Source organism: Nycticebus coucang, chromosome 12 (genome assembly GCF_027406575.1).
Source record: "Nycticebus coucang isolate mNycCou1 chromosome 12, mNycCou1.pri, whole genome shotgun sequence".
NCBI classification, from domain to species: domain Eukaryota; kingdom Metazoa; phylum Chordata; class Mammalia; order Primates; family Lorisidae; genus Nycticebus; species Nycticebus coucang.
This window is the reverse complement of record NC_069791.1, coordinates 4,008,117-4,033,310: the sequence shown is the minus strand read 5'-3', so window position 1 is coordinate 4,033,310 and position 25,194 is coordinate 4,008,117. Positions and strand designations below refer to the sequence as shown.

Below are 25,194 nucleotides of genomic sequence, written 5' to 3'. Positions count from 1 at the left end.
TCGATAGAGTGCTGTGGCATCACGGCTCACAGCAACCTCAAACTCTTGGGCTCAAGCAATTCTCTTGCCTCAGCCTCCCAAGTAGCTGGGACTACAGGCGCCTACCACAACACCTGGCTATTTTTTTTTTTTTTTAGCAGGCCCAGGCTGGGTTTGAACCCACCATCCCCAGAACATGTGGCTGGTGCCCTAACCACTGAGCTATGGGCTTAGGTTCCAGATGAAGGTGCCTTTTTCAGAACCTCATGCACTAGTAGTTGGTGGGTCCCAGCACACTGACCAGAAAAACTTCCCTGAACTTGGCTTCTGTCCTCTACAGACCCTGATCTAATTAGATGGGCCTGGTACAAGCCCCTGTGTGCTGCTTAGTAACTGTATAACTTTAAGGAAGTTATTTTAATTTCCTAGCCCCAATTTTCCAATCTGTAAAATGGGTATGACAACTATATTTAGCTCACAGAGTTGTCATGAGGATTAAAGGAGGTATTTCGTGTAAAAACCTTGGTTAATGTTGGATGAAGACAGGAAGATGCTGGTTAGAGAGTACAAAGTTTCAGTTGGGAGGAGTAAGAGATCTGCATGGTGACCACAGTTAATAATAACGTTGTGTATAATTTTTAATTTTTTTTTTTTGAGACAGTCTCAAGCCGTCACCCTGGGTAGAGTGCTGTGGCGTCACAGCTCACAGCAACCTCAAACTTTTGGGCTTAAGTGATTCTCTTGCCTCAGCCTCCCAAGTAGCTGGGACTACAGGCACCTGCCACAATGCCTGGCTATTTTTTGGTTGTAGTTGTCGTTGTTTGGCAGGCCTGGGCTGGATTGGAACCCACCAGCTCCGGTGTATGTGGCTGGCTCCCTAGCCGCTGAGCTACAGGCGCTGAGGCAATATTTTTTAAATTCTTAAAAGAGTAGATTTTAAACATACACACACACAAAGATAACTCTGTGAGGTGATGGCTATGTTAATTAGCTTGAGTTAATCATGATGCGATGTAAGAACCAACCAGAACATTACTTTGGGCCAGCACAGTGGTGCACACCTGTAATCTTAGCATTCTGGGAAGCCGAAAAGGGAGGACTGCTTGTGTTCAGGAGATTGAAACCAGTCTGAGCAAGACTGAGACCTTGTCTCTACCAAAATAGAAAAAATTAGCTGGGTGTGACGGTACATGCCTATGGTTCTAGCTACTCCGGAGGCTGAGTCAAGACGATTGTTTGAGCCCAGGAGTTCGAGGGTACAGTGAGCTGTGCTGATGCCACTGCACTCTACCCAGGGCACCCCACCCCACCCAGACTCTGTCTCAACAAAACAAACATTACTTTTACTCCATAAAACATATATGTATAATCATTATTTATTAAAAATAACCAGTAGTTGTCTGGCTCAGCCTGAGTTGGTTAATAACCATTACTTGTTATTGTTATAAAAACTTTTACACTTTATTCAACTCCACAACTTTGCTGAGAGCATTACAATTTTGTAGAGGTGGACAGTTTCTTTCTAAATCTCCCCACCCCATGGATACTGAAGTGCCCAGCACAGTGCTCTAAGACATCATTCCAGGCAGACGATGTTGCGGGCCGGTGACCTGAGGTTTCCCATCAGCCAGCTGAGATTCTGGCTCAGTTTTCAAGGAGTCTTCCACACAGGCCCAGGTTTTAAACCCACGATCTCTTCCTGGGGTCAATAGTAGCAGAGCAGTCAGAAGATCTAAAATCTAACTACACAACACGGATCATTCTCCTTGAAAACAAACTGCTGCTCCCTTGATATAAAAAGTATATGTATGTCTATAGGGAGGGAGGTGAGGAGGAGGTTTCACGTGCCGTAAGAAGCAAAATCTAAATTTCACAGAACAAAGCCCTTTATTAAAAGGATTTGTTCTGTAAAATTTGGATTTGGTCCAAAGACTACGCTCAAGGATCCAGAAGGCCACGTGTGCCCCAAGGCTGCAGGTTGCCCTCTGGTTCCTGACTCACGCCTTCCTGGTTCTCCCCGACTTTGGAGATGAAAAGTGAAAGCTCTTGCTCTCTCAGCCTCGCTTACAGCTGGCAGCTGGCAGCCCACGTGACACGGGGCGGGACGAGAAGCTGCAAGTGAGTGTCTGCTGGGATAGGGGCTCCCTCCTTCCTGTCCTGGGTGAAAATGTTAGGGAGTTGCTGCCACCACCTTGCAACCATTCTTTTCTTTTAAATTTGAGATGGGGGGGATCTCACTTTGTTACCCTTAGTAGAGAGCTGTGGAGTCATAGCTCACAGCAACCTTAAAGTCTTGGGCTCAAGTGATCCTCTTGTCTCAGGCTCCCGAGTACAGGCACCCACCAAAATGCCCAGCTATTTTTTTTAGAGATGGGTTTTACTCTTTGCTCAGGCTGGTGTTGAACTCCTGAGCGCAGGGAATCCACATGCCTTGGTGTCCCAGAGTGCTGGGGATTATAGGCATGAGCCACTGTGTCTAGCATACCTTGCAACCTTGAAGGGAAAAAAATTAGAGAAATGCAGAACTGCCTCAGCCCCAGCACGTTCTGAGGGGCTGGACCAACTCCAGCCGCCACCAGGTTCCAGTTTTCTTGTCATGAGAGTAAGTCTACCTCTGAACTGCTAGAAGTTAGATTTTTTTCTATAACTTGGAAGCAAAAATCTTTCGTAGAATAAGGCCTGAAAGTCAACACAGAACTTGATATTGTTTCCTGTATAATAAGAAATACGAGTTTTTGAAACCAAACATACGGCCAACTTGTTTTTAGATTACCTTCTCTAAACATCAGCTGAATGCCATAAGCTCTCCACGTAGTTAAAATCTAACAAGGGCCCAGGGTACACAGAATAACTGTAATTAGAGCAGACAGGGCCACATCTTGAGAGAAAGTCGCTCTGTGTGAATGTCCTGAGTGGGGAAAGACACTTCTAGATGGGTAAGGAGAGAGAGAAGTCTCCATAGGAAAAGCATCTGGGCTAAACTCTTGAGAAAAGGAAGAAATGAACGTGGATATTTGCAGATGGGGAGGAAGGGTGTTCTTGGCAAAGGTAATAGTTTTTTTTTTTTTTTTGTAGAGACAGAGTCTCACTTTATGGCCCTCGGCAGAGTGCCGTGGCCTCACACAGCTCACAGCAACCTCCAACTCCTGGGCTTAAGCGATTCTCTTGCCTCAGCCTCCTGAGTAGCTGGGACTACAGGCGCCCGCCACAACGCCTGGCTAGGCAAAGGTAATAGTTAAAGCAAATATGGGAAACGGAAGGCCATGTGCAGGACCTGACAAGTTCATTCTGCCTGGTGCAGAGGAATAAAGAACAGATGAGAAGGCCAGACCAAATTATAATAAGCCCTGCGTGCCAGATGCAGGAGTCTGAGCTTTGGGGTTCTTCAGGCAGGAAGATCCACCTGACAGCAATACGGCTGGACTGGAGGCGGCAGAGACACCACCAGGAGGCCCTCGGGGCAGCAGGTGTTAGGGCTCTGAACCAGGACAGTTCAAGAGAGAACAGAGTGGGGCAAAGACAGCCCCAGAGACGCTGCAGCAGGTCACGTAGCACAGGTGTGAGCCCGGGAGGAGCAACGTGGGCACATTTTACTCTACAAAATACGAACAAAGACCTCGTGTGGTACCTCTGGAGCTGAAGACAGGAATGGCTTTATGTAGATGTTGGAGTCATGCACCTTCAGGTCGTGGTCCCCGAGTCCCCTGGTCACTCCAATGGTTGCCATCACCCGGGCCTAGGAGCACAAGCAGAGGGTGTCAGAAACACACACAGAGAAGGTGCAGCCCCCACAGCGCAGCGCCGGCCTTCCAGGCCTCTTGCTGCTGACTTGTGCGCGTCCCTGTTACCAAGAAAGGGCTCCCTGAAATCACTGCTGTACTTGAGGAGTGGTTTTTCTACCCATTATCTGAAGCTTGGTGGGTCGCTGCTGTTCCTTTTCGGCTTTCTTTTTTGGACACTGGACAGAAGTGTGTCCACGAACCATCTCCAATGCAGGTGTGATGTCTACAGCGATGAGATCTGTTCACACCAAACCCCACAGGGGCAGCCCATCCATCCACTGACCCACCGCCCATCTTTCCAGTCCATGCTTACTCTACAAGTCTTTGCTGAACACCAGCTATGTCCCTGGTCCCGGAATAGATACTAGCAAAAGTGTATAAGGTCAGAGCTCCTGTCCTTCTAGTGCTCACTTATGCTTTATGGCTGGAGAGAAGAAGCACCTGGCCACCAACCCCACAAATTCCCTCTGAGTGGAAAGGAACAAAAGCTCCCTGATGCCATCTGAGACATCAGGGCTCAGGCCTCATGCTTTCTCTAAACTGTCTTTGAAAGGTTTAATAAAGCAGCAGGGTTTAATAAAGGGCTTAATAAAGTCAGCCTAGGGTGCCACAGATTTGATTTTCTCAAACATTTACTGGGCACCTGTGATATACCAACACCATGCAGTGAGGGGCACAGCTGTCTAAGGCCTGGTCCCCACTCTAAAGGAACTTGGTAAAGGAGAGAAGAGGGACACGTATAATTAATAACATATAAATGTGCTTCAGTGCTAAAAGATGCAAAACTAGGGGTTATATGAGTTTAGAGGAGGAAAAACTTCTACTGAGAAGGTTCCCTAGGGAGGTGGCACTAAACTTAGCACAGAGAGATGGATGGCCTTGAGACATGGAGGGTGTGAAAGTCATTCTGGGTGGGAGGAAACCCAGGGTCAGAACTCTTAGGTCATCAATAACCAGCCCGGGTAGCAGCATCGTGGTTCGATTTGACATGGCTAGTGACGCGATCAGCTCCTGGGCAGGGAGGAAGCCAGTGGCCCAGGAAAAATTAGGGTCTAACACTCTGTCTGTGATTCCACCCCAGTCTCTCCAAAGTGCCGTGCTTGTGGAGCCAGGCTCAGCTTGGACGGTGGGCTGAGTAGATGGTGGGCTAATTTAAAAGTAGAGATGAGACCATGACGTGTTTTTGAGGGCGAGGGGCAGAGGGAGTGAAACGCTGACACACAGCACGCAGCCTGGGCCCTGGGCTTGGGCAGGCTGCAGGGGCCCGCAGCTCTGCCGGGACGTGGGACCAGCTCCTTTCTACCTAAGAAGCATTCAGCTCTCAATGTGAAATCTCTGAGTTCTCTGCAGCTTTTCTGTCCCCCCTGCGATGGCCACTTCAGCCCAAAGAATCTGATGTTTCTGCTAGTGTTGAACTTGTTTACAGAGCATACACCACGTGTTACCCACACAAGTCCTGAAAAGCATCTCTGGACATAGAGTGGAAGGAACTACCATGAAAGTGCCTGGCACCGCGGTGGCGCATGAGGAGGAGAGGAACCTCTGCAGAGGATCCCGTCCAGCTCCGGGAAGTCCCAGGAGCTCACCCAGGGCGGGTGCTGCTCTGGTGTGTAGCTACAGCAAGCCTGCCGCTGGCCGCACAGGTACAGACAGGACTCGCCACCCACTTTCCCCAGGACTGAGGATTGTCCAGCCTTGATTAACCACAGTGGTTAAGGGCAGGATGTTTTGTCAACTGAGCAAATTCCTGCTCCTTTTAGTCTTACTGCCAACAGACTTCTAAGGAACATCAGTCCCTTTTCCTCTGGTAGTAAAGAAAGTTCAGTGAACATAACCGAACAGCTTGTTTAACATTTATGCATTTATTGAAGGCCTGCCATGTGTCAGGTGCCAGGCTGGACAGGTACTAGGGATACTAAGGTAACAGGGTATGTCCTGCCCTGGCTGGAACACTGGGGCTGCAGGCACAGGTGCAGAGCGGTGTCCACTGGCCTGTCATTCAGAGAAGCACACACATTCCTATCAGGAACAGGGTCTGTCCCTGTAATGATTCTCAACCAAAGATGGTGACTTGGAAGGTGTCATCTCCATGAATGGCGCCTGTGTTTGAAAGGGACCCCCTACACAGACATCATCTCATTTTCATATCTGACATCAAGCTGGAAGGCAGGGCCCCCTGGCTGTACCATAGCCGTGGGCAGCTGAGGCAGCTGGGATCACAAGGTCAAAATAGCTCGGTTATTTGTGTTTTATTTCCCTCCACGAAATGACTCTTTCCACTGAAATCACTGCTGGGCCACACAGAGCCCCAAACCTAATCTCATGTGCTGTGCCAAGCTTTCTCTCACCCTCTCTCTCACCCCTCCCCTCTCTCTCTCTGCCCATGGAAGACATATTTTGGTTGTCTTATGAGTCATTCCTTCTTGATAAAACTATCAAATGCTGAAAGAAATTCCAACTGAAGATTTTTCTCAACATGACCACATTTTTCCCACTTCTGTTTGGAACTCTTTGCACAGAGCTGAAATAAATTAGTGTTCTGAGGAAGGAAGCAGTGATTCAGAAGGTGTTTGTTCTTCCTGGGATCGGCTTCCCAGCTTCTTCGTCCCCCTCCAGAGCTCCACCTCCTCTGGGGCTCTGCCCGCACGCGGACCACTGCGGGGTGTACAGATGTCCTTGGCTCCAAAACAAGCCGCTCAGTGTTAGACCCCAACCATTCTGAGAACTGGCAATGGGCTCTATTACCTCAGCCCTGGGTCTGGTTGATGTGACCCTATAGTTACAGTGAAGCTTTGCAGTCCCTTCCAAATCAGACTTGCAAGGTCAGAGCTTCCACAGCGCAGTCGGAGGGCTTCAGATGCAGGTGGAAGGCCCCCACCCTCATGGCTGCAAGACCTGCCTGAACTCTTTCCACCTTGCAGTCCCAGCTGCCTCGGCTGACACATGGATCTAACACAGCCAGCTTGCCCTGCCTCCTGGCTTGGTGTCATGGTGTAAGTGCAAGTGGTCACTTTTAAACACCGCAGCAGTTATTCAAATGGATTGGGAAGGGGGACTGTTCCTTTTACCAAGTTGACTTCGGCTCTGTGCTCACTGCCCGCCCCACCTCCACCCCTTCTTGGACCCTAAGACAGGAGGCCTGAAGGACCATGGGTGGGACATGCTTTCTAGCGGTCAAGGCTACAAACTCAGGAGCTGCTGAGCGGGAAGGACAGACTGCCACGATCTGCAGCGACACCGGGAAGCTCACACACCTACCTTCTTGCCTTCTCCATATATCAGGGGGAACTTCAAGTCCTCATCCTCGATGGTTTTGTATGCCCTGTAGGGGGACAGACAGCATTGTTAAAGAAGGTTTGCACTCAATTCGTGACCAGCTGCCCTGACACAGGCTGCTTCATTCCCCTGTGACCCAATGCATGCACGACCACACGTTGACTCCTGCTTCATATGGAGTTAATCTCCCTGCAGAAGTGTGTGTGCACACACATGTGCATGTGTGCGCGTGTGTGCACGTGTGTGTGTGTGCATGTGTGTGTGCGCACATGCGGGCTACGAACCAGGAACTATCAGTCTTCTCTCTCTCTGTCTCTCTGCATGGGTTTCTTTGGAAAAAAGTCTTGTGCTTAAAGAGGGAGAAAATTAGTTGGAAAATTAATGTCATAGTCAGTGAGACAGAGTTGGGCTGTGGCCTCAGTGTCTGAGCCATACTGAAGTGGCCGGGCAACAGCAGGTGGACTCACACCGTTAGTCCCAACTCTGAGAAGCTGGATGGAACGTGAAATGCTCCAAGACCCAGCTTCCACCTCAGGGTCATTTACCCCAAAGCAGCCTTGTACTGGGAAGGCTGGGGAAGGGGGCTTTCGTGTCTGACCCCGGTGTGGTATTCAAGGTTGGCAGAAAATTCTTTGTTTCACAGTAGCTTTCATTTTTGTTTTTATTAATTTTTTTTAGACGTGGAACCCAGGAAGCAGCAACCTGAGATTATTATTTCGTGGTCAAGCAGTGGTACAGTGTAGGCACTAAATGGGAACCAAAGTATGTTAACAGGCCTGCTGCACAGCAGGAGGGACGTGCAGGGTTTCTAGCTAACTTTAAAATTAACAATTAGTTTTCTTGCTGGGTGTGGAGGCTCACGCCTGTAATCTCAGCACTCTGGGAGGCTGAGCAGGTAGATTGCTTGAGCTCAGGAGTTCAAGATCAGCCTGAGCAAGAGCAAAACCCTATCATTACTAAACACAGAAAAACTACCCTGTTTCCCCGAAAATAAAACAGTGTCTTATGTTAAGGTGTGCTCCCAAAGATGCGCTAGGTCTTATTTTCAGGGGACGGCTGATCTTTCCTGTAAGTAGGTCTTATTTTCGGAGGATGTCTTATTTTCGGGGAAACAGGGTAGGTAGGTGTTGTGGCAGGTGCCTGTAGTCCCAGCTACTCAGGAGGCTGAGGCAAGGGGATTCCTTGAGCCTAGGAGTTTGAGGTTGCTGTGAGCTATGATGCCACGGCACTCTACCTGGAGCACAGAGTGACACTATCTCAAAATAAAACAAACCAATTAGTTTTCATTTTTTGAAATGAAATGTACATTATTTTGTAAAAAAGGTAGTTATATTTTTACAAAAAATGTACATTTCAATTATATTTAAATGAAGTTTCTTGAATGCAACCTTATTTGATTACATGTCAATGTTTTTTCAGATTGATATGAGGGGGGCACACAATTAGGTCACACTGTTTGCATCTGTCAGGCAAAGTCTCAGCTGTAGGTGTTTCCTTCAGTCAAGAGGGTGCCACATCCCCGTGCGTTGTTTCCTCTGAGGGGGAACTTGCTGCACCCTCTCCCCTCACCCCTTTCTTGAATTTAATTGAGTTTTTCTCTCCAGTGAGCACCTAGTTTCAACTTATTATCCAGCACACATGATGCTTGTTTTTCTATTCGGTGTGATACTTAGCAGAGTGCTCTCTAAATCCATCCAGGCTGTGACAAAGTCTGCATCTTTTTCCTGGCTGAGTAGTATTCCACGATGTGCACATACCATAGTTTATTAATCTGTTCATGTGTTGAAGGGCTGTCTCTGCATCTTTGCAGTTGTGAATTGGGCTGCTACAAACATTTGCCTGAAAATGTTTTTTTAAATGGCCTCCGGACACAGAGAGAAATCCCGACATGGTTATCCAGATGCCGCCGCCTGCACAGCCGAGGCCAGCAAGTTTAAGGACAGAGAGCAAATGAAGCTGTGTCCAGTGGTTTTGCTCCTAAGCAAGCTCTGCTCATAAGAAACCAGACAAGCAAACACACACGGTGCCTGGTTATTGCCTTGAATCACTGTAAGCTGCAGTTTCACCCTCTTCAGTCTGGGCTTCCTCATCTGTGAAAGGAGAATAACACCCAGGACATGAGGAGCTCGGCCCAGGGAGGGGCAGCTATTGCTGATATTTAGCAGATCATTAACACTTTTGGCATCTCACTGCTTACTCACTACTTCAAAAAAGTTATAAGGGAGACTGAATAAAAGATGGGGCAGATTCTTCCAGATTAGGTGCTAGAAGTTGATGCTTTTTTAAAATAATGTCTCCTGAGTGTATGGAATAAACTCACTTATGAAACGACCTGCCAGTCTTGAGTAGACTTAGGCAACTGGGGAGTGAACTTGAAATCAAATGTGTGGAAATTCCTGATATACAAAAAGAAGCAACCCAATTTAAAAAGTGTGCAACCCCAAAGGGAAGCAGATACCTTTTTAAGAAGTTGTTTGAATGGGGTGGTACCTGTGGCTCAGTGAGTAGGGCGCCGGCCCCATATGCCGAGGGTGGCGGGTTCAAACCCAGCCCCGGCCAAAACAGCAACAAAAAAAAAAAAAAAAAAAAAGAAGTTGTTTGAATGAGTTGTTCTTCCCAGGGGGTAGGGAGTCCGTGAGTTTGGCTCCAGATGTGCTGGGCAGCCTTCTGCATAGTCCTGTGGTGTGCTCTCTGCCCTCAGGACCCTCATAAATCAAGTAAGGCAAAGACTGGGCTCATTCAGGCAGTTGTTGCAAGGACTAATGAATGTGAAGAGCTCAGGCAGCATCAGCACAGGGCCTGGCACATGTGCAGCCCAGAGGTGTTTTAGGAATTGTTCTATTTCCTTCCCCGTAATCTACCAAATTAACACAAAGTGGAAGTACCACCTTGTTTTTTTTTTTTTTTGCAGTTTTTGGGTGGAGCTGGGTTTGAACCCGCCACCTCCAGCATATGGGGCTGGTGCCCTACTCCTTTGAGCCACAGGCGCTCCCCACCACCTTGATGTTTTATATACTCACATAAACTATTTCAAACACTGTGGTATACAAGTCATTGGGGGAACAAGTAAAGCTTTCATGAGACACAGCCCTAGCTTGGGGGTTGAGTGAGTCTGTAGGTCAGTGGTTCTTAGTGTTGGCTGCACATTGAAACACCTGCCTGGGCTTTAACCTGTCCCAATGCCCAGGCCACATTTCAGAGCAAGTCAATCAGAATCTCAGTGGGTGGGACTTAGAATTTGTTTTTTTAAGGCTTTCCAGGTGATTCCAGCATACAGCCAAAGTTGAGATCCACTGCTGTGGACCAGATGTAATTAGCTAACATCCAAAATAGAGAAGGTCTAGTCAAAAACTCCCACTGGGAGCCTGGTGGCTCACACCTGTGATCTGTGATCTCAGCACTCTGGGAGGCTGAGGTGGGTCCCTCGAGCTCGGGAGTTCAAGACCAGCCTGAGCAAGAGTGAGGCCCCATCTCTACTAAAAATAGAAAAATTAGCCAGATGTGGTGGTGGGCACCTGTAGTCCCACCTACTTGGGAGGCTGAGGCAGGAGGATCACTTGAGCCCAAGAAGCTGAGCCTGCTGTGAACTATGATGCCATAGTATTCTGCCCAGGTACTCTGTCTCAAAAATAAAACAAAAAACTCCTTTACACCAGATCCTAAGATTTTTGAAATCTGGATTAAACTTTACAAAAAAAAAAAAAATCCTCTAAAAACATATCACTTATTGGTTTTGTAATAATATAATTGACCAGGGATTATATTCAAAAGCGACTTGTTACAAGATAGCAAAATTTGAATGACTTAGGAAAGACTTTTAGGATAACTCCCATTTCAGGTCAATTTCTTTATGACATGAAGCCATATTATCATGAAGCCAATTAACAAAAGGATAAAATGAGAGAGAGAAAAAAAAAGAAGGCCTAAAAAGGGCTCCTAAATTCCTGGCTCTCCCTAACTCAGAGGCACCATCTTCAGAAGTTTCCATTAACCCCCCCCCCCCTTTTTTTTAAAGTAACAGTATCTGTTGTGATGTTGATTGTGCAAAACTGAAAAGACTAACTCCCATGGGTTTGGACCTCCTGGGAGAGGCAGTTCAGTGCCCAAGTAGACTGCCACCAACTCAGCTGCACCCAGGGGTGGGAGTCCCTTCTGTACACACCTCACACTGGGCCCTGGCCTCTTTGCACAGCCCGCCACACACAGCCATTGTCTAGGAACTTTACATGATCAATGTCAGCCCGTTCCATTGCAGAGCAGCTCTGGAAAATTCTTTCTTAAATTGGTGTGTTTGATCCATTCTTTGGAAAAATTTAAAATAAATCCAGACTCTTTTGTTTGAGAGCTCTGCAAATATATGAGGAGACTTATCTCCACGTTTCCCTTTCCCTAGTTCTTTAAAACTGTTCTTCCCAGGACCTGGGGATCATCCCCACTCACTCCAACTGTCATTCAGGCAGCAAAGACTTATGAACTGAGTACCAAACACTCCGGAAAGGGGCTCGGAGGGTTTCTAGTTTGCTAGCATTTGGATGTAGTCCAAACAGGAATGAAATTATCACTTCTTTTGATGTGGACCTTGCACTTTTAAAAAATCAGCGAAGCTTATAGTTGCCTTCCATGCAAGCACATGTGTCTGTGTGTTTTAGCTCTTGGGGTATCTATGAAGCAATTATTGAAACTGAGTAAAAACAAACAAACAAACTCCCCCCCCAAAAAAAAATCCTCCTCCATCCACACGAAGACAGACCTGAAGGTTCTGGCTGACACCCTCCCCTGGCTCACGCTGACACAGGGACGTTTCCGCTGGATGGAGGACTCCACCACCCTCATTAATTTCTCTTCCCAGTTTCAGTCCACTGTTCTAGCCCACTGGTGCTTTCTGAAATCCAGATCCTTCCATCCAAAATACCAGCTTCTCTAGCCTTTATATATACCCACAACAGTCAAGTTGAAAAAACAGTTAAGGACTCTATCCCATTCACAGTAGTGCCAAAGAAGATGAAATATTTGGGAATTTATCTAACAAAGGACGTGAAAGATCTCTATAAAGAGAACTATGAAACTCTAAGAAAAGAAATAGCTGAAAATATTAACAAATGGAAAAACATACCATGCTCATGGCTGGGAAGAATCAACGTAGTTAAAATGTCTATACTACCCAAAGCAATATATAATTTCAATGCAATCCCTATTAAAGCTCCACTGTCATACTTTAAAGATCTGGAAAAAACAATACTTTGTTTTATATGGAATCAGAAAAGAACTCGAATAGCCAAGACATTACTCAGAAATAAAAACAAAGCAGGAGGAATTATGCTACCAGACCTCAGACTATACTACAAATCAATAGAGATCAAAACAGCATGGTATTGGCACAAAAACAGAGAGGTAGATGTCTGGAATAGAATAGAGAACCAAGAGATGAATCCAGCTACTTACCGTTATTTAATCTTTGACAAGCCAATTAAAAACATTCAGTGGGGAAAAGATTCCCTATTTAACAAATGGTGCTGGGTGAACTGGCTGGCAACCTGTAAAAGACTGAAAGTGGGGCGGCGCCTGTGGCTCAGTGAGTAGGGCGCCGGCCCCATATGCTGAGGGTGGCGGGTTCAAACCCGGCCCCGGCCAAACTGCAACAACAACAAAAAAAAATAGCCGGGCGTTGTGGCGGCCGCCTGTAGTCCCAGCTACTCGGGAGGCTGAGGCAAGAGAATCGCGTAAGCCCGAGAGTTAGAGGTTGCTGTGAGCCGTGTAACGCCACGGCACTCTACCAAGGGCGGTACAGTGAGACTCTGTCTCTACAAAAAAAAAAAAAAAAAAAAAAAAAAAAAAAAGACTGAAAATGGACCCACACCTTTCACCATTAACTAAGATAGACTCTCACTGGATCAAAGATTTAAACTTAAGACATGAAAGTATAAAAATACTAGAGGAGAATGCAGGGAAAACCCTTGAAGAAATTGGTCTGGGTGAGTATTTTATGAGGAGGACCCCCCGGGCAATTGAAGCAGCTTCAAAAATACACTACTGGGACTTGATCAAACTAAAAAGCTTCTGCACAGCCAAGAACACAGTAAGTAAAGCAAGCAGACAGCCCTCAGAATGGGAGAAGATATTTGCAGGTTATGTCTCTGACAAAGGTTTAATAACCAGAATCCACAGAGAACTCAAACGCATTAGCAAGAATAGAACAAGGGATCCCATCGCAGGCTGGGCAAGGGATTTGAAGAGAAACTTCTCTGAAGAAGACAGGTGCGCGGCCTTCAGACATATGAAAAAATGCTCATCATCTTTAATCATCAGAGAAATGCAAATCAAAACTACTTTGAGATACCATCTAACTCCAGTGAGACTAGCCTATATCACAAAATCCCAAGACCAGAGACGTTGGCACGGATGTGGAGAAAAGGGAACACTTTTGCACTGCTGGTGGGAATGCAAATTAATACATTCCTTTTGGAAAGAGATATGGAGAACACTTAGAGATCTAAAAATAGATCTGCCATTCAATCCTGTAATCCCTCTACTGGGCATATACCCAGAAGACCAAGAATCACGTCATAACAAAGATATTTGTACCAGAATGTTTATTGCAGCCCAATTCATAATTGCTAAGTCATGGAAGAAGCCCAGGTGCCCATCGATCCACGAATGGATTAATAAATTGTGGTATATGTACACCATGGAATATTATGCAGCCTTAAACAAAGATGGAGACTTTACCTCTTTCATGTTTACATGGATGGAGCTGGAACATATTCTTCTTAGTAAAGTATCTCAAGAATGGAAGAGAAAGTATCCAATGTACTCAGCCCTACTATGAGACTAATTCAGGGTTTTCACATGAAAGCTATAACCCAGTTACAACCTAAGAATAGGGGGAAGGGGGAAAGGGAGGGGAGGGAGGGGAGAGGTGGGTAGAGGGAAGGGGATTGGTGGGATTACACCAGCGGTGCATCTAACAAGGGTATATGTGAAACTTGGTAAACAGTCTGTGAAGCTAGTGAATGATGCCCCATGGTCATATCAATGTACACAGCTATGATTTAATAAAAAAAAAAAAACAAAAAAACAAAAAACAAAATACCAGCTTCTCCAATGCTTTGTCATGTTAAATTTGATAAGCCATCCTGGCGACTTCACACAGGTCACTAGGAAAAGTGCTAAGTGGAACCAAGAAACAGGGAGACCCTCCCGTAGGCAGAGCTAACCAGGAAAGGGGTGACTCAACATTTCTCGGAGGCGTGTGGAGGAACGTTAATGCAATTCAGAAAGTCGCACTCAGCATAATTCTGTCACATGAAAGTGAAGTATCTCCCTACTTCCTTTTTAATACACCCAGCACAGTGTCGGAAGCATCCCTCTCTCCTCCTGGTGTGTGAGGCACTCAGGTCAAAGCCCCTCTTTGGCCCTGCTGTTCTAACTACCTTCTGGCTGAAGTCGTTTCAGGCCCAGCTTCCCCTTGTGCAAATCTTTTTGATAGTTTTGTTAGCAGCCTAGGATTTCTCTCTGTTGACTTTCTAGTAACACAATGGGGGTTACGTGTTTTGTGTATTAACACGCCAAATACTGTCATGGTTACCGTCAAACCCAGGATTGGAAGTTTCAACACCCTTCCTGACATCCGAGCTGAGCTGTTTTCTTTGCTGCATTATGGGCCAGGGCTGGTTTCCTAGGCCTCCTGGCGATTATCTAGGTGGAAGGCGGTGGTACTGGGACAATGTCACTGGAGCTAGCGCAGTGACAGTTGAGCAACATTCAGATTTGTCCCTTATCTCTGTTCTCAGAGCAATTATTTTATTTAGTTTTTAATTTTTTAATTTTTTGATTCTCTCTCTCTTTTTTTTTTTGAGACAGAGTCTCACTGTGTTGCCCTCGGTAGAGTGCTGTGCCATCACAGCTCACAGCAACCTCAAACTCTTGGGTTTAAGTGATTCTCTTGCCTCAGCCTCCCGAGTAGCTGGGACTACAGGTGTCTGCCACAACACCTGGCTGTGTTTTTGTTGCAGTTGTTTAGCTGGCCCTGGCCGGGTTCAAACCTGCCACCTTTGGTGTATGTGGCTGGCACTGTAACCACTGTGCTACGGGCGAGAATATTAGGGGTACAACATGTTTTGGTTACATAATTTGTTTTTGTACAGATGGAGTCAAAGTTACTAATTAAGAGTGTGCCCTTCACCCCGACAGTGTGCGCTGCACCCACCAGGTGAGATTCGCCCATCGCCCACATAAGAGCACATGGTTACTCCCCCATCCCCAGCCTGCTGGTAGCTTTCCCGTTCAACTCTAATCAAATTGCCTTCTAATTTAGCATCGCTCCCTCTCCCCAAATCCCTCTTCCCCTTCCTGATTTATATTTCTTCATAGCACCTAACTCCACCCGACAGTCAGGGAGCTTCATGGCCTCACTGTGTCTGTTTCCTCTGCTGTTTTTTCTACTGCTCAAGTTTGGTGAGGACAGAGATCTTTGCTGACTGTGGCATCTCTGGTACCTAGAAAAGTGCCCAACATCTAACAGGTGCTCAGTAAATATCTAAGGGAACAAATTAACAAATACTGTCTTCCCTACTCAGAGGCTTAGTTTCCCCTTCTGCAAAGAGCCTCTCTGTTGTCCCTGGCTGGCTTCTCAGTGGAGTATGCTGCCTCAGCGCTGCTCACTCACAAGCACAGCCCTTCCTTGCTGTGCCCTGGCAGCTGTGTGCTGCCCCTGGGTCTCAGACACTTTTTCTGGACCTCTGAGCCCGAGAGGTCCCTGTACAGCCCCACTGAAATCCTCCCCTCGTTCTGATGTCTTTAGTTCCAGGATATTCCACCAAGAACACAGTGTCTTTGTGACTCTCATCAGCAAGAGCTTTGCTCACACTGTCCTCCTGGGAAGACCCCTGCAACCATTCACGTGTAATCCAGGGGCCTCGCTCTGCAGCCAACGTTCTCCGCTGGATTCCAGCCATCTAAAAAGGTATCCAGCAAGGGGCCCTCCCCATCCGGCCCCCGCATGCTCTGCCGTCTTCCATCATACCACTATGCCCTCGTCACATGGCTTCTTTCTTTAACGGTGGGGCCCAGCTGTTCCCTCTTCCCTCTGCCCGCCTGTCTTCTTCTGGTGCTGCCAGGCTGCCTTCTCAGGCACCAGGGGAAAAGGCCTCCCCCATGCCTCATCCGAAAGTCAGGCTCTCCCTGCTGTCTCTCACTGCACCCATGTGCCACCATCAGAAATGATCTTGTTTTCATTTACTTGTTTACATCTTGTCCCACTCCTGACACTGGCCCGTGAAGGAGGGACTTTCTTCTCATCTGCTGCTCTGTCCCGTCTACGTGGCACGAAACACCCTGTGGACATAACACAGGCACCAGCTAAGTGGGTGGAGAAGTGAAGGCCGGCTCCTGCCCTGACCATTATGCTGTAAGCAGCTTCTCTATGGCTGAAATTCAGGGCTGTCCCGTCAGTGATGCCTTTGACTTTTGTCTACCTCTTTGTGTTAAAATTTCAGGTTCCCTTTCGTTATTAAGATACACTGGTGGTTACAATGTCATAGAAGATGGCACTCCTTTCTCCAGTGAATTCCCAAGTCACCTCCAAAAGGTAGAGTGGTGGCTTTCTGACACAGCCATCGTCCAGTGTTTATGTTGTTGCCAGAACAATTTTCTTTTTTTTTTTATTGTTGGGGATTCATTGAGGGTACAATAAGCCAGGTTAAACTGATTGCAATTGTTAGGTAAAGTCCCTCTTGCAATCATGTCTTGCCCCCATAATGCCAGAACAATTTTCTAGCTGAGTTCAGAGCCAAGTTTCCCACTAAAGAACGTTCTTCCCAGTCTTTGCAGGAGCCCTCCATCCCAGGACAAGCCCTCGTTCTAATTTCCCAGCCCACAGTTCACGTGTTGGCATCGTCCACTTCCCACAATCTCCCCTCACTAAGTCATAACCTTTAACCAGAAACAGGGCCAGAATCGCAAGACCTCAAAGTCATTTAGGAAGAACAACATCTCTCCAGGGACAGCAGCAGGCCCCTCACTCTTTGGGACCTGCAAGATCTCAACAACACACTGGCACGGTCCCAGTGACGCAGGCTGAGAGTCGCACTCTTCTCCTAACCTCTGGACATTGCCTTGGGTGCCTCCCCTCCCCTGAGGATCTTCTGCCTGGATTCTCTCTTTCCTCCTGGCAGGGCCCTCTCTGGTGTTAAAACACAGCAGGTTGGAGTCGGAGGTGTTGCAGTGACACCTCAGCCCCCACCGAACCAGGGGGCCCAGACCTCACTGAATGTGCTTCTCTAGCTGGACGCATCACAGGGTGGTTGCAGGGACAAAGCACACCCAGGTTTGTGGAAGTACTCTGGGGAGGATGGGAGCTGTTTAGCTGTAAGTTGTGGGTATTAAGGTCCCAGGAGCCTCACTCTTTCTGCAGCATAGATATTCTGCAGGCAGGAAGGGAGTGCGGCCCCCATGAGGATACCCAATCCATACTGCTTCTAGGGTAGCAGATATTGGGGATGATCGAGAAGGCCTGTAGCTTCATCAGAACAGCCCACCGTTCTGCGCTGAGGGGAAGAGTCGGACTCAGAAGACGCCTCCGAGCTAAGAGTTCAGAGGGTTTGAAATAGTCCTAAGAGGAGACTCTTCTCCCTTAGCTGGGAGCTCAGTGCCCTCCAGCAGGGAGGGAGAAGCCTCAGACAAGTCTTGTTTTTCTTATTAGCAGGTGTGGATGGGAGGTGGTGAGCAGAAGCGTCCAGGTCTTGTCCCTGCTCCCACCTTCCCGTAATGAAGACTCAGCAGCAGCTGGAACCCCTGTAGGCCCAGGATGAAACACCACTCAGGCCCATCTGGTCGGGAAAAGACACATGCCTTGGGCCCAAATGCTACTCAGGGCTGTTAAAGGCTTAGCGTGACCCCAGTTGTGCAATTCTGGAATCCACAGAGGCTCTCGCCCTCGCCCCACACCCACCCCCCTCCGACCTTCCTGGACAAAGCCATGTGGGATTGGCAGCCGCCTCGTGCCCCCTCCCCCCCCCCCCACACACAGCCTGGCCACAGAGGCCGGCCCTGCTCCCCTCGGGCAGGCTCAGCTTAGCTCAGCAAGTGAGAGAGTGCGCTGAGTGCGTTTCCTTTACGGCAACACAGGAAGATTCTTATATTCGATTAGGTCAAATGGCATTTATAAATGTCATCTTTTAAGAGTCCCCTTTCCTGTTTTCTAAGATTCACAGTTCAGAAATTCCCAGCAACTCCTTAATTTTGTCTGTGGACCAAACCTTAGTGGGCTGGGAAGCTGGGGCAGGACTAGACAGTGAACCGGAGAACAGTAGGGGGGCTCTAAGGAGACCCTAACAGGGGCTGTGCAGGGAGGATGAGCCCCGGGCGATCTGCAGAGGCCGAGAAACATCCCATGTCCAGCAGGTCGTTCTGGGGTTCGGAAAGACCCTTTATGATGTTTGGGGCAGCCCGACACCCCGGCCATAGGCTCCTCACTGCACCGCAGACTTTTGTTGTTGGTCAATCCAAGTCTTGGGAGCCAGATTATGACATATTGGGTTCCTAAATTTATGTTCTGGGAGCTGTTTTCAACAGGTATCTCAATTACATGATCTGTGGGAAAGTTCCCCTGTGAGGCCAAGGGTCTCCAGACAAAAGCTTCCTTGTTTTCTTTCTTTGGTCCTTAAACTGCCCTTCAAATTAGCTGAAGCCTACAGGCCCTAAGCCACAAACAAGCTGGTGCTGAACAGCTGGGTTCAGGTACTGACGGTATTGTCTGAGCTATAAGGGAGTGCCTAATATTCAGTGATAAATTGGGGAGGGCTGGCTTGTGCCTTCCTGGCTACCCGTGAAGACAGAAACTACCCCTTCATCTCCAAACTACCCCTTCTCATCTCAAGAAAGGCGGCTGGCCTGCTCTCCAGGAAAATGGTCCGGTCCTGACCTTGCACTTGCTCTCGAGGGAATCCCCTGATCTGGAGGGCTGACCAACAGTCCTCCCTTCCCCCATTATTGTGCCTGAGCCCTGGGAGGACTTTTGGGAGGTAACCAATCCTCTCTTTTGGCCTCAAGACACCTCTTCTCTCTAGGCCTTTGGGTGAGAGGGGATGGAGCTTGCTCTTGTTTAACTGATCTCAGTTCTCTGGGAGCGCAGCCTCAGTTAGAGCACAGGTGTTACACTTTGGGACCAGTGGTAAGTAAGAGATCTTGAAACCCAGTGTCACACTCTTCAAAAAAGATAATTACCCTTATCATCTGACATACACTTGATACTTTCTTTCTATCCTGTCCCATTTAATCTGTTTAAAATGCTTATCTCCACATACTACCACTGATTTCACAGTCCTGCTAATGAGCCCATGCCCACAGTTGAACAGTTCCATAGAAGGATAGAACCTTCTCTCAGCTGCTACTGAATCAAGAGCTCAGGCTTTGATCAGAGGAAAGCAATGGGCTCAGCTGGATTCCTTTGCCAGTATCTTCTGAGCACCTGCTGGGGGCCGGGGGCAGGTGCTGGCACAGGTGCTGGGGACACAGTTATTTTAAATAAAGCAAATAAAGTAAAAGTCATTTCTTGACTCACAGGCTCAAGTGTAGCAAAAAGGATCTGCATAGAAGAAAACGCTTTGAATTAGTCTTTTAAAAAGTATAATTGGATACATGCAAAACAGAACCAATGACATTTGGGATAAAACATTCTGAATGACTCTTAGAGAAACTCCAGCTTTGGAAATATTTCTGATTCAGGCCCTGCTTGGTGTTGCATTGGCACTTGGCCAGGAGAGCTTCACATTCTGATGGCGAACATTCAGTTCTCCCCATGGATATGAATCAGAGACCCTGACTTTATGAGTGCACAAATACGGAGTGATTTGAGCTTTCTCTGGGAGCTCATTCTTAAGCAGACATGAATTTCATCAACACTGCCTTTCTATCACATGTGACCTAGAAAATATATACAAATCAGGAGATGATCAAAATTGACCTCGTGGCCACGAATGGTAGAGAGAAAACAGCAAACAGATTCTTAGTTACAGAGAGAGTTCCCGCTGCCAGTTCCTGTCTGGGCCCTTGCAGCTGTCCCTCACAAAGCTTGTCCCGCTCTGGTGACACAGATAGTTGCCTCATGGAGCACCACGTCCTGCAGTATCCCCTGGGTGTGGCCACATACTAGGGCTCTACCCTGTGCTACAATGTTTCACAACTCTCCATCTGACTGCCCTTTCTTTTTCTTAAAACAGAGTCTCACTTTGCCCCCCCCCCCCCAAGCCAAGAGTGCCCTGGCATCATAGTTCACAACAATCTCTAACTCTTGACCTGAGTAGCTGGGACTATAGGCACCTGCTACAACGCCCAGCTATTTTTTTAGAGACAGGGTCTCATTCTTGCTCAAGCTGGTCTTGAACTTGTGAGCTCAAGCAATCCACCCGCCTCGGCCTCCCAGAGTGCTATGATAGCCCTGAGCCACTGTGTCTTGCCCTAGATTTCTGGGAACACTAGGGAAAAAGTGAAAATTGTTGTAGTTTCATGAAGGTTATGTAGTATCTGTGGTCAACAGAGTAATGGGGTCCCCAGTGACATTCATGTGCTAATTCCCAGAACCAATGGGACGGACACAAACCTCACCCTGCTTCTGGATTAGTACCTGATTTACTTATCTGAGGAGAAGAGGACCATGGTGGTTGAATGAGATCTTCCAGGATTTGAAGTGGTGGGGAAGCCCAGAAACCAGGGATTTTTAACCAGGCACACCCTGGCTAATTCTGATGAAGATGCCCCCAGGCCATAGAGGGTTAGCCCCTTCCTGGGACTGTCAGCTTGAAACCAGCGGTACCAGTTTTCTACTCTGAAACCTGTGGAGCGGGAAGGGGGCGGGGAGTGGGGGGTGAGAAAATTGGCTTGGACAGTGGAATACCTGGAAAACTTGTCCAAGTGTCAGAGTAGCACTTCTCTGGAATTTCTCTAAAAATAGGATCCCACGAGTAGGCTGCCTGTTGGCCCCTATGTCCTGAACACACCGTCAGCTCTCTATTTCTGCCCCGCTGCATGCCACTTACATCCTTTACAGAAGGCAGAGCTCGTAGTCATGTTAGTTATTGCTGTGCTTGGCATCCTGTTCAGAGCTCCCAGGAGATGACTGCAAACTACCCACCCAGCTGGGTGGCTGGCGTCACTGCCCACCCCTCTCCTACACACTTCCTCCTGAAAGTCAGTGAGGCTCCCGCCAGGACTGTTATCTAGCTGATATAAACCATATAACTGCACACAGAGGGTTAAAACATGGACAGACTTCCACGCTGGGTAGTGAAGAAGGACTGTCCCAAGCTCCCTGAATACTCCCATCTGCTGTTCTAGACCCTCTGGGGAGTCCCCAGGCTGTAGCAGCAGAAAAGGGTTAATGCCTGGCACAGCAGGGGGCTCCCAAGACCCTGCTGCAGCCCAGCTGGAGCCTACTCCTCCATGACTGTTAAAATATTTTGACTATTGGCTCCGTGCCTGTGGCTCAAGCGGCTAGGGCACCAGCCACATACACCTGAGCTGGCGGGTTCGAACCCATCCGGGACTTGCCAAACAACAATGATGGCTGCAATCAAAAGAAAGCTGGGCATTGTGGCGGGTGCCTGTGGTTCCAGCTACTTGGGACACGGAGGCAGGAGGATCGCTTAAGCCCACAAGTTGGAGGTTGCTGTGAGCTGTGATGCCATGGTACTCTACCCAGGGCAACAGCTTGAGGCTCTGTCTCAAAAAAAAAAAAAAAAAAAAAAAATTTGACTATTACCTCTGGCTTCCTTATTCCCCAAACACACTTCTGCTGAGCTCTCCCCTCTGCTAGGAGTGCATGTCCCTCGCGGCCAGCCCTCTGAACCCCCTTGCTCAGGTCTCTGGTTCAAACACAATCTTCTCCTTGAAGTCCTCTCCTCTCAGAAACAGCCACAGGCCTCTCCTTTAACCCCTTCGTGTAACTCCTGTATTTTGTCCAGCTTCAGTTACTCATGCCCATGTTGCAACAGATCTACTTCCCCATAGCTGAGGTTTTAAGAATAGATTTAAAGGAACGATGTTCAGTATATTTCCAGGGCTGGCCATCTCTTTGAAGATCACGTGGTCCTGCCTGATAAGCTCCCGCCTGTGTGAGGACGTGCCTTGGCCACAGGGGAGCTAAGTGTCCTGGCATCGCATCTCGGGTATGAAGGGAAGGCCGCAAAGGCACAGTGCAAGGCTTGGCGTGTAGGGCCCAGAAGGCAGAGACAAAGTCAGGGCCATGGAACCAGCCCCCCAGGCCAGAAATGCTTTAGGGACAGCCCGGTGGGTGGGGGGGAGGAGGGGCTGCACAGGCTTCCGGGGTGTGGACCTGTCCCTCCTCACAGACAGGGACCCATCTGAGGGCCCCACTCACTTGTGCCGAGCCTGTCTTCACCTACTAGGCTGAGGGACAGACCTCCCTGCCAGGCGGAAGTGGCCAGCACACTCCATCCCACCTTGGTCTCTTGCGTCCCTAAATGGCTGTCCTTTGTCTCGTTGGCCAGCAACTATTGGTGACCCATGTACTCCCCATAACAGCTGACTGATGACAGTGCTGGGCGCTCACCTGGCACTTGTTGCACGTGGAGCTGTTCGGTGCGCTCTCCTGTACTGACTCGGGCATCCTAACTCTTAGTAGGAACTGTGACTAGCCCCATTTGGCAAATCAGAAAACTGAAGCTGATTGGTCGGAGCCATGAAGGTGGGGACTGACCTAGCCAGGCAGGCTGGCTCCACTGTCCTGTTCTTAACTACGGCTCAGTGTCTATTACACATCAGGTAGGTGCAGAATAAAGGTTTCTCAAATATAAAGCGAATGCCCCTAGGGGCTTCTTGGCCAAAGAGACATTGGCTATTTTTTCTTTTTTTTTTTTTTTTGAGACAGAGTCTCAAGCTGTCGCCCTGAGTAGAGTGCTGTGGTGTCACAACTCACAGCAACCTCAAACTCTTGGGCTTAAGTGATTCCTTGTCTCAGCCTCCCAAGTAACTGATTGGGACTACAGGTGCCCCCCACAACGCCTGGCTATCTTTTTCTTTTTTTTTTTTGGTTGCAGTTGGCCCAGGCTGGATTCGAAACTGCCAGCTCCGGTGTATGTGGCTGGTGCCCTAGCCACTGAGCTACAAGTGCCGAGCCAACATTGGCTATTTTAACAAGGATATTTGCAAGTACTAGACATCCCAAGACCTCTCCAGATGACTTGGAGCCTGGTTACCCCCACATATGTACTGTGTGCCCCCAAACACAATGCACAGAGCGGGGGCAAAGCGGCAGATAAATTAGGTGTATGTGCATGTGTGTAGCTAAATACCGTCAGTGATCAAAAGGTCTGAGGGGGGAAGAAAGGCTTGGAAATACTCAGGGGCAACTTCAGGCTAATACACTTTTACATACTGAAGCGGGTGCCTGAGCGAGTATGTCCATGTGTGAGTGCACAAGCAGCAGTGAGTGGGCTGGTGGGTGTCTCTTTTCCTTCTCCTCCCTGTGGTCTGACAAAGCCTGTCTGTCTCAGGGTGCAGCCATCTGTAAAGACCCCACAGCTTCCACTGGAGGGGGGCGGGGAGCAGGGTGTCATCCGTCACTGTCAGGAGACGTGCTGCATGCAGCTGCCAGCTCTCTGCCCTGCTGTTCCTGCAGCCAGAGCTTCAGGCTTCAAAAGATGCAGAATGCATAGGTTGCAAAGAGCCATCATCATCTCCGTTCTGGGAGCTCCGGAGAGGCCCCTGCCAGGTGGGGACAGCCCGATCTGACTTTGGCTCCAGCCCCCATCAGAATATAGGACTTTTAGGGGTGCCTAATCCCTGCCCCAGCCAATCCCTATCCTCAATAATCTATTGAGACTTGGGGTTAAAATTCTCTGAAATGATAATCAAGCCACACACCCCATGAAGTTAGATCTGCAGATTGCTTCCAGCCATCAGACCACCACCAAGGTGGCCCATAATCACTAAATCATGAAAATGCAAGTTGATGGGGGGAACGAATATCAGGTTGTACTAGGGAAGGGCCTGCTTTCTCAAGAAGTAATTATAGAATTCAAACGTGATATTTCTCTGGTGACCCTCAATAGCTTCCCAGTGAGGTCTGTGGTGTAACAGTCACGTCAGGGCTGGCCCTGGGGATGAGGTGGGGAGGCTGAGAAAACCTTCTGGGCGTCCCAAATGCCAGAGATATCTGTAGGCAAATTTCCAAAGATTGGGTTAAGAGTGATTAAAGGCAAAAAAGAGGGATAAGTGCAGTTTGGATTTTTCAATTACTCTTTAAAACCCAAGAATCAAGCTGTCAGAAAATTTGGGCTGTCCAAGGAATATGAATAAAGCTGAGCTAATCAGACCCTCAGGCCTGGGCGGCAGATAATTCATGCCCCAGAGAGGGACACTGTCCCTTTAAAAGCTGCCTGGAGATCAGTGCAAAGCTAATGGGCACATCGTGGGGGCTGCTTTATTAGGTGGTCCTGGGAGGGTGAATGAAGCCTGGGGACGCTGTGACAGGGCTTCTGTGCTGGCCCAATAAATTGGTCTATATTAAATGTGGCGCGGCTCTGGACTGGCTTCCTCCAGGGCTCAGGGACAGCTCCGTCTGCTCGCCCATTTCCCAGTCAGATGCACTGAGCAGTGAAGTAGCAGCTGGAAACTGAACTCACAACAGGAGTAAGCCCCGGACCCGGGAGCTCCAGACCAGGATCACTCCTCCAGCCTGGTCCCTCCAGCCCACGTCTGACTGCCACTAAGGAGCCTATCAGCCCTGGCAGGGCAAGGTTGGAAGTAAGGTGACTCTCAGGGTCTGAAATACTCCCCAAGAAGTCAAAGGAAAGGCAAGAAAAACAAAAGAACAGTTTCTTTGCCACCCGGTAAGTCTGAGTAGAGCCGAACCCAAGCACCATGGCTGATGCCATCCCCAGGCAAATTCCATGCCTGACAGCAGTGAGGACAGCGGCCCAGGGTGGTGTAGACCATTCTCAGTCCACACTGTCCCTGTCTTTCTAAAAAGCTCTGCTGTTGGGATGTCGGCTTGCTAACCACTGCCAGGACCGTGCTCCATCCCACCGACGGCGCTGTCCTGGGGGACTCTCTGCGATGACGGAAATGTTCTCTCTCCCGTTCAGTTCAGTAGCCACGAGCCACAGGAGAGCAATTGAGATGGGGCTATCGTGACCCGAAA

General features: G+C 48.4%; 1 protein-coding gene across 3 annotated transcripts in view; it reads right to left on the bottom strand.

Moving 5' to 3' along the window:
- Nucleotides 1-25,194, bottom strand: part of PPM1H (protein phosphatase, Mg2+/Mn2+ dependent 1H) — a 261,618-nt gene that overhangs the window by 27,787 nt on the left and 208,637 nt on the right. For 2 of the 3 annotated variants that reach the window (XM_053555421.1, XM_053555419.1), the window contains exons 7-8: nucleotides 7,020-7,083; nucleotides 3,608-3,715 (exon numbers count right to left, since the gene is read on the bottom strand). In XM_053555421.1, coding sequence (XP_053411396.1) covers nucleotides 3,608-3,715; nucleotides 7,020-7,083 — 172 coding nt within the window. Of the gene's footprint in view, nucleotides 1-1,325; nucleotides 1,719-3,607; nucleotides 3,716-7,019; nucleotides 7,084-25,194 lie in introns of those variants that run through there. The other variant, XM_053555420.1, reaches the window with a different exon arrangement.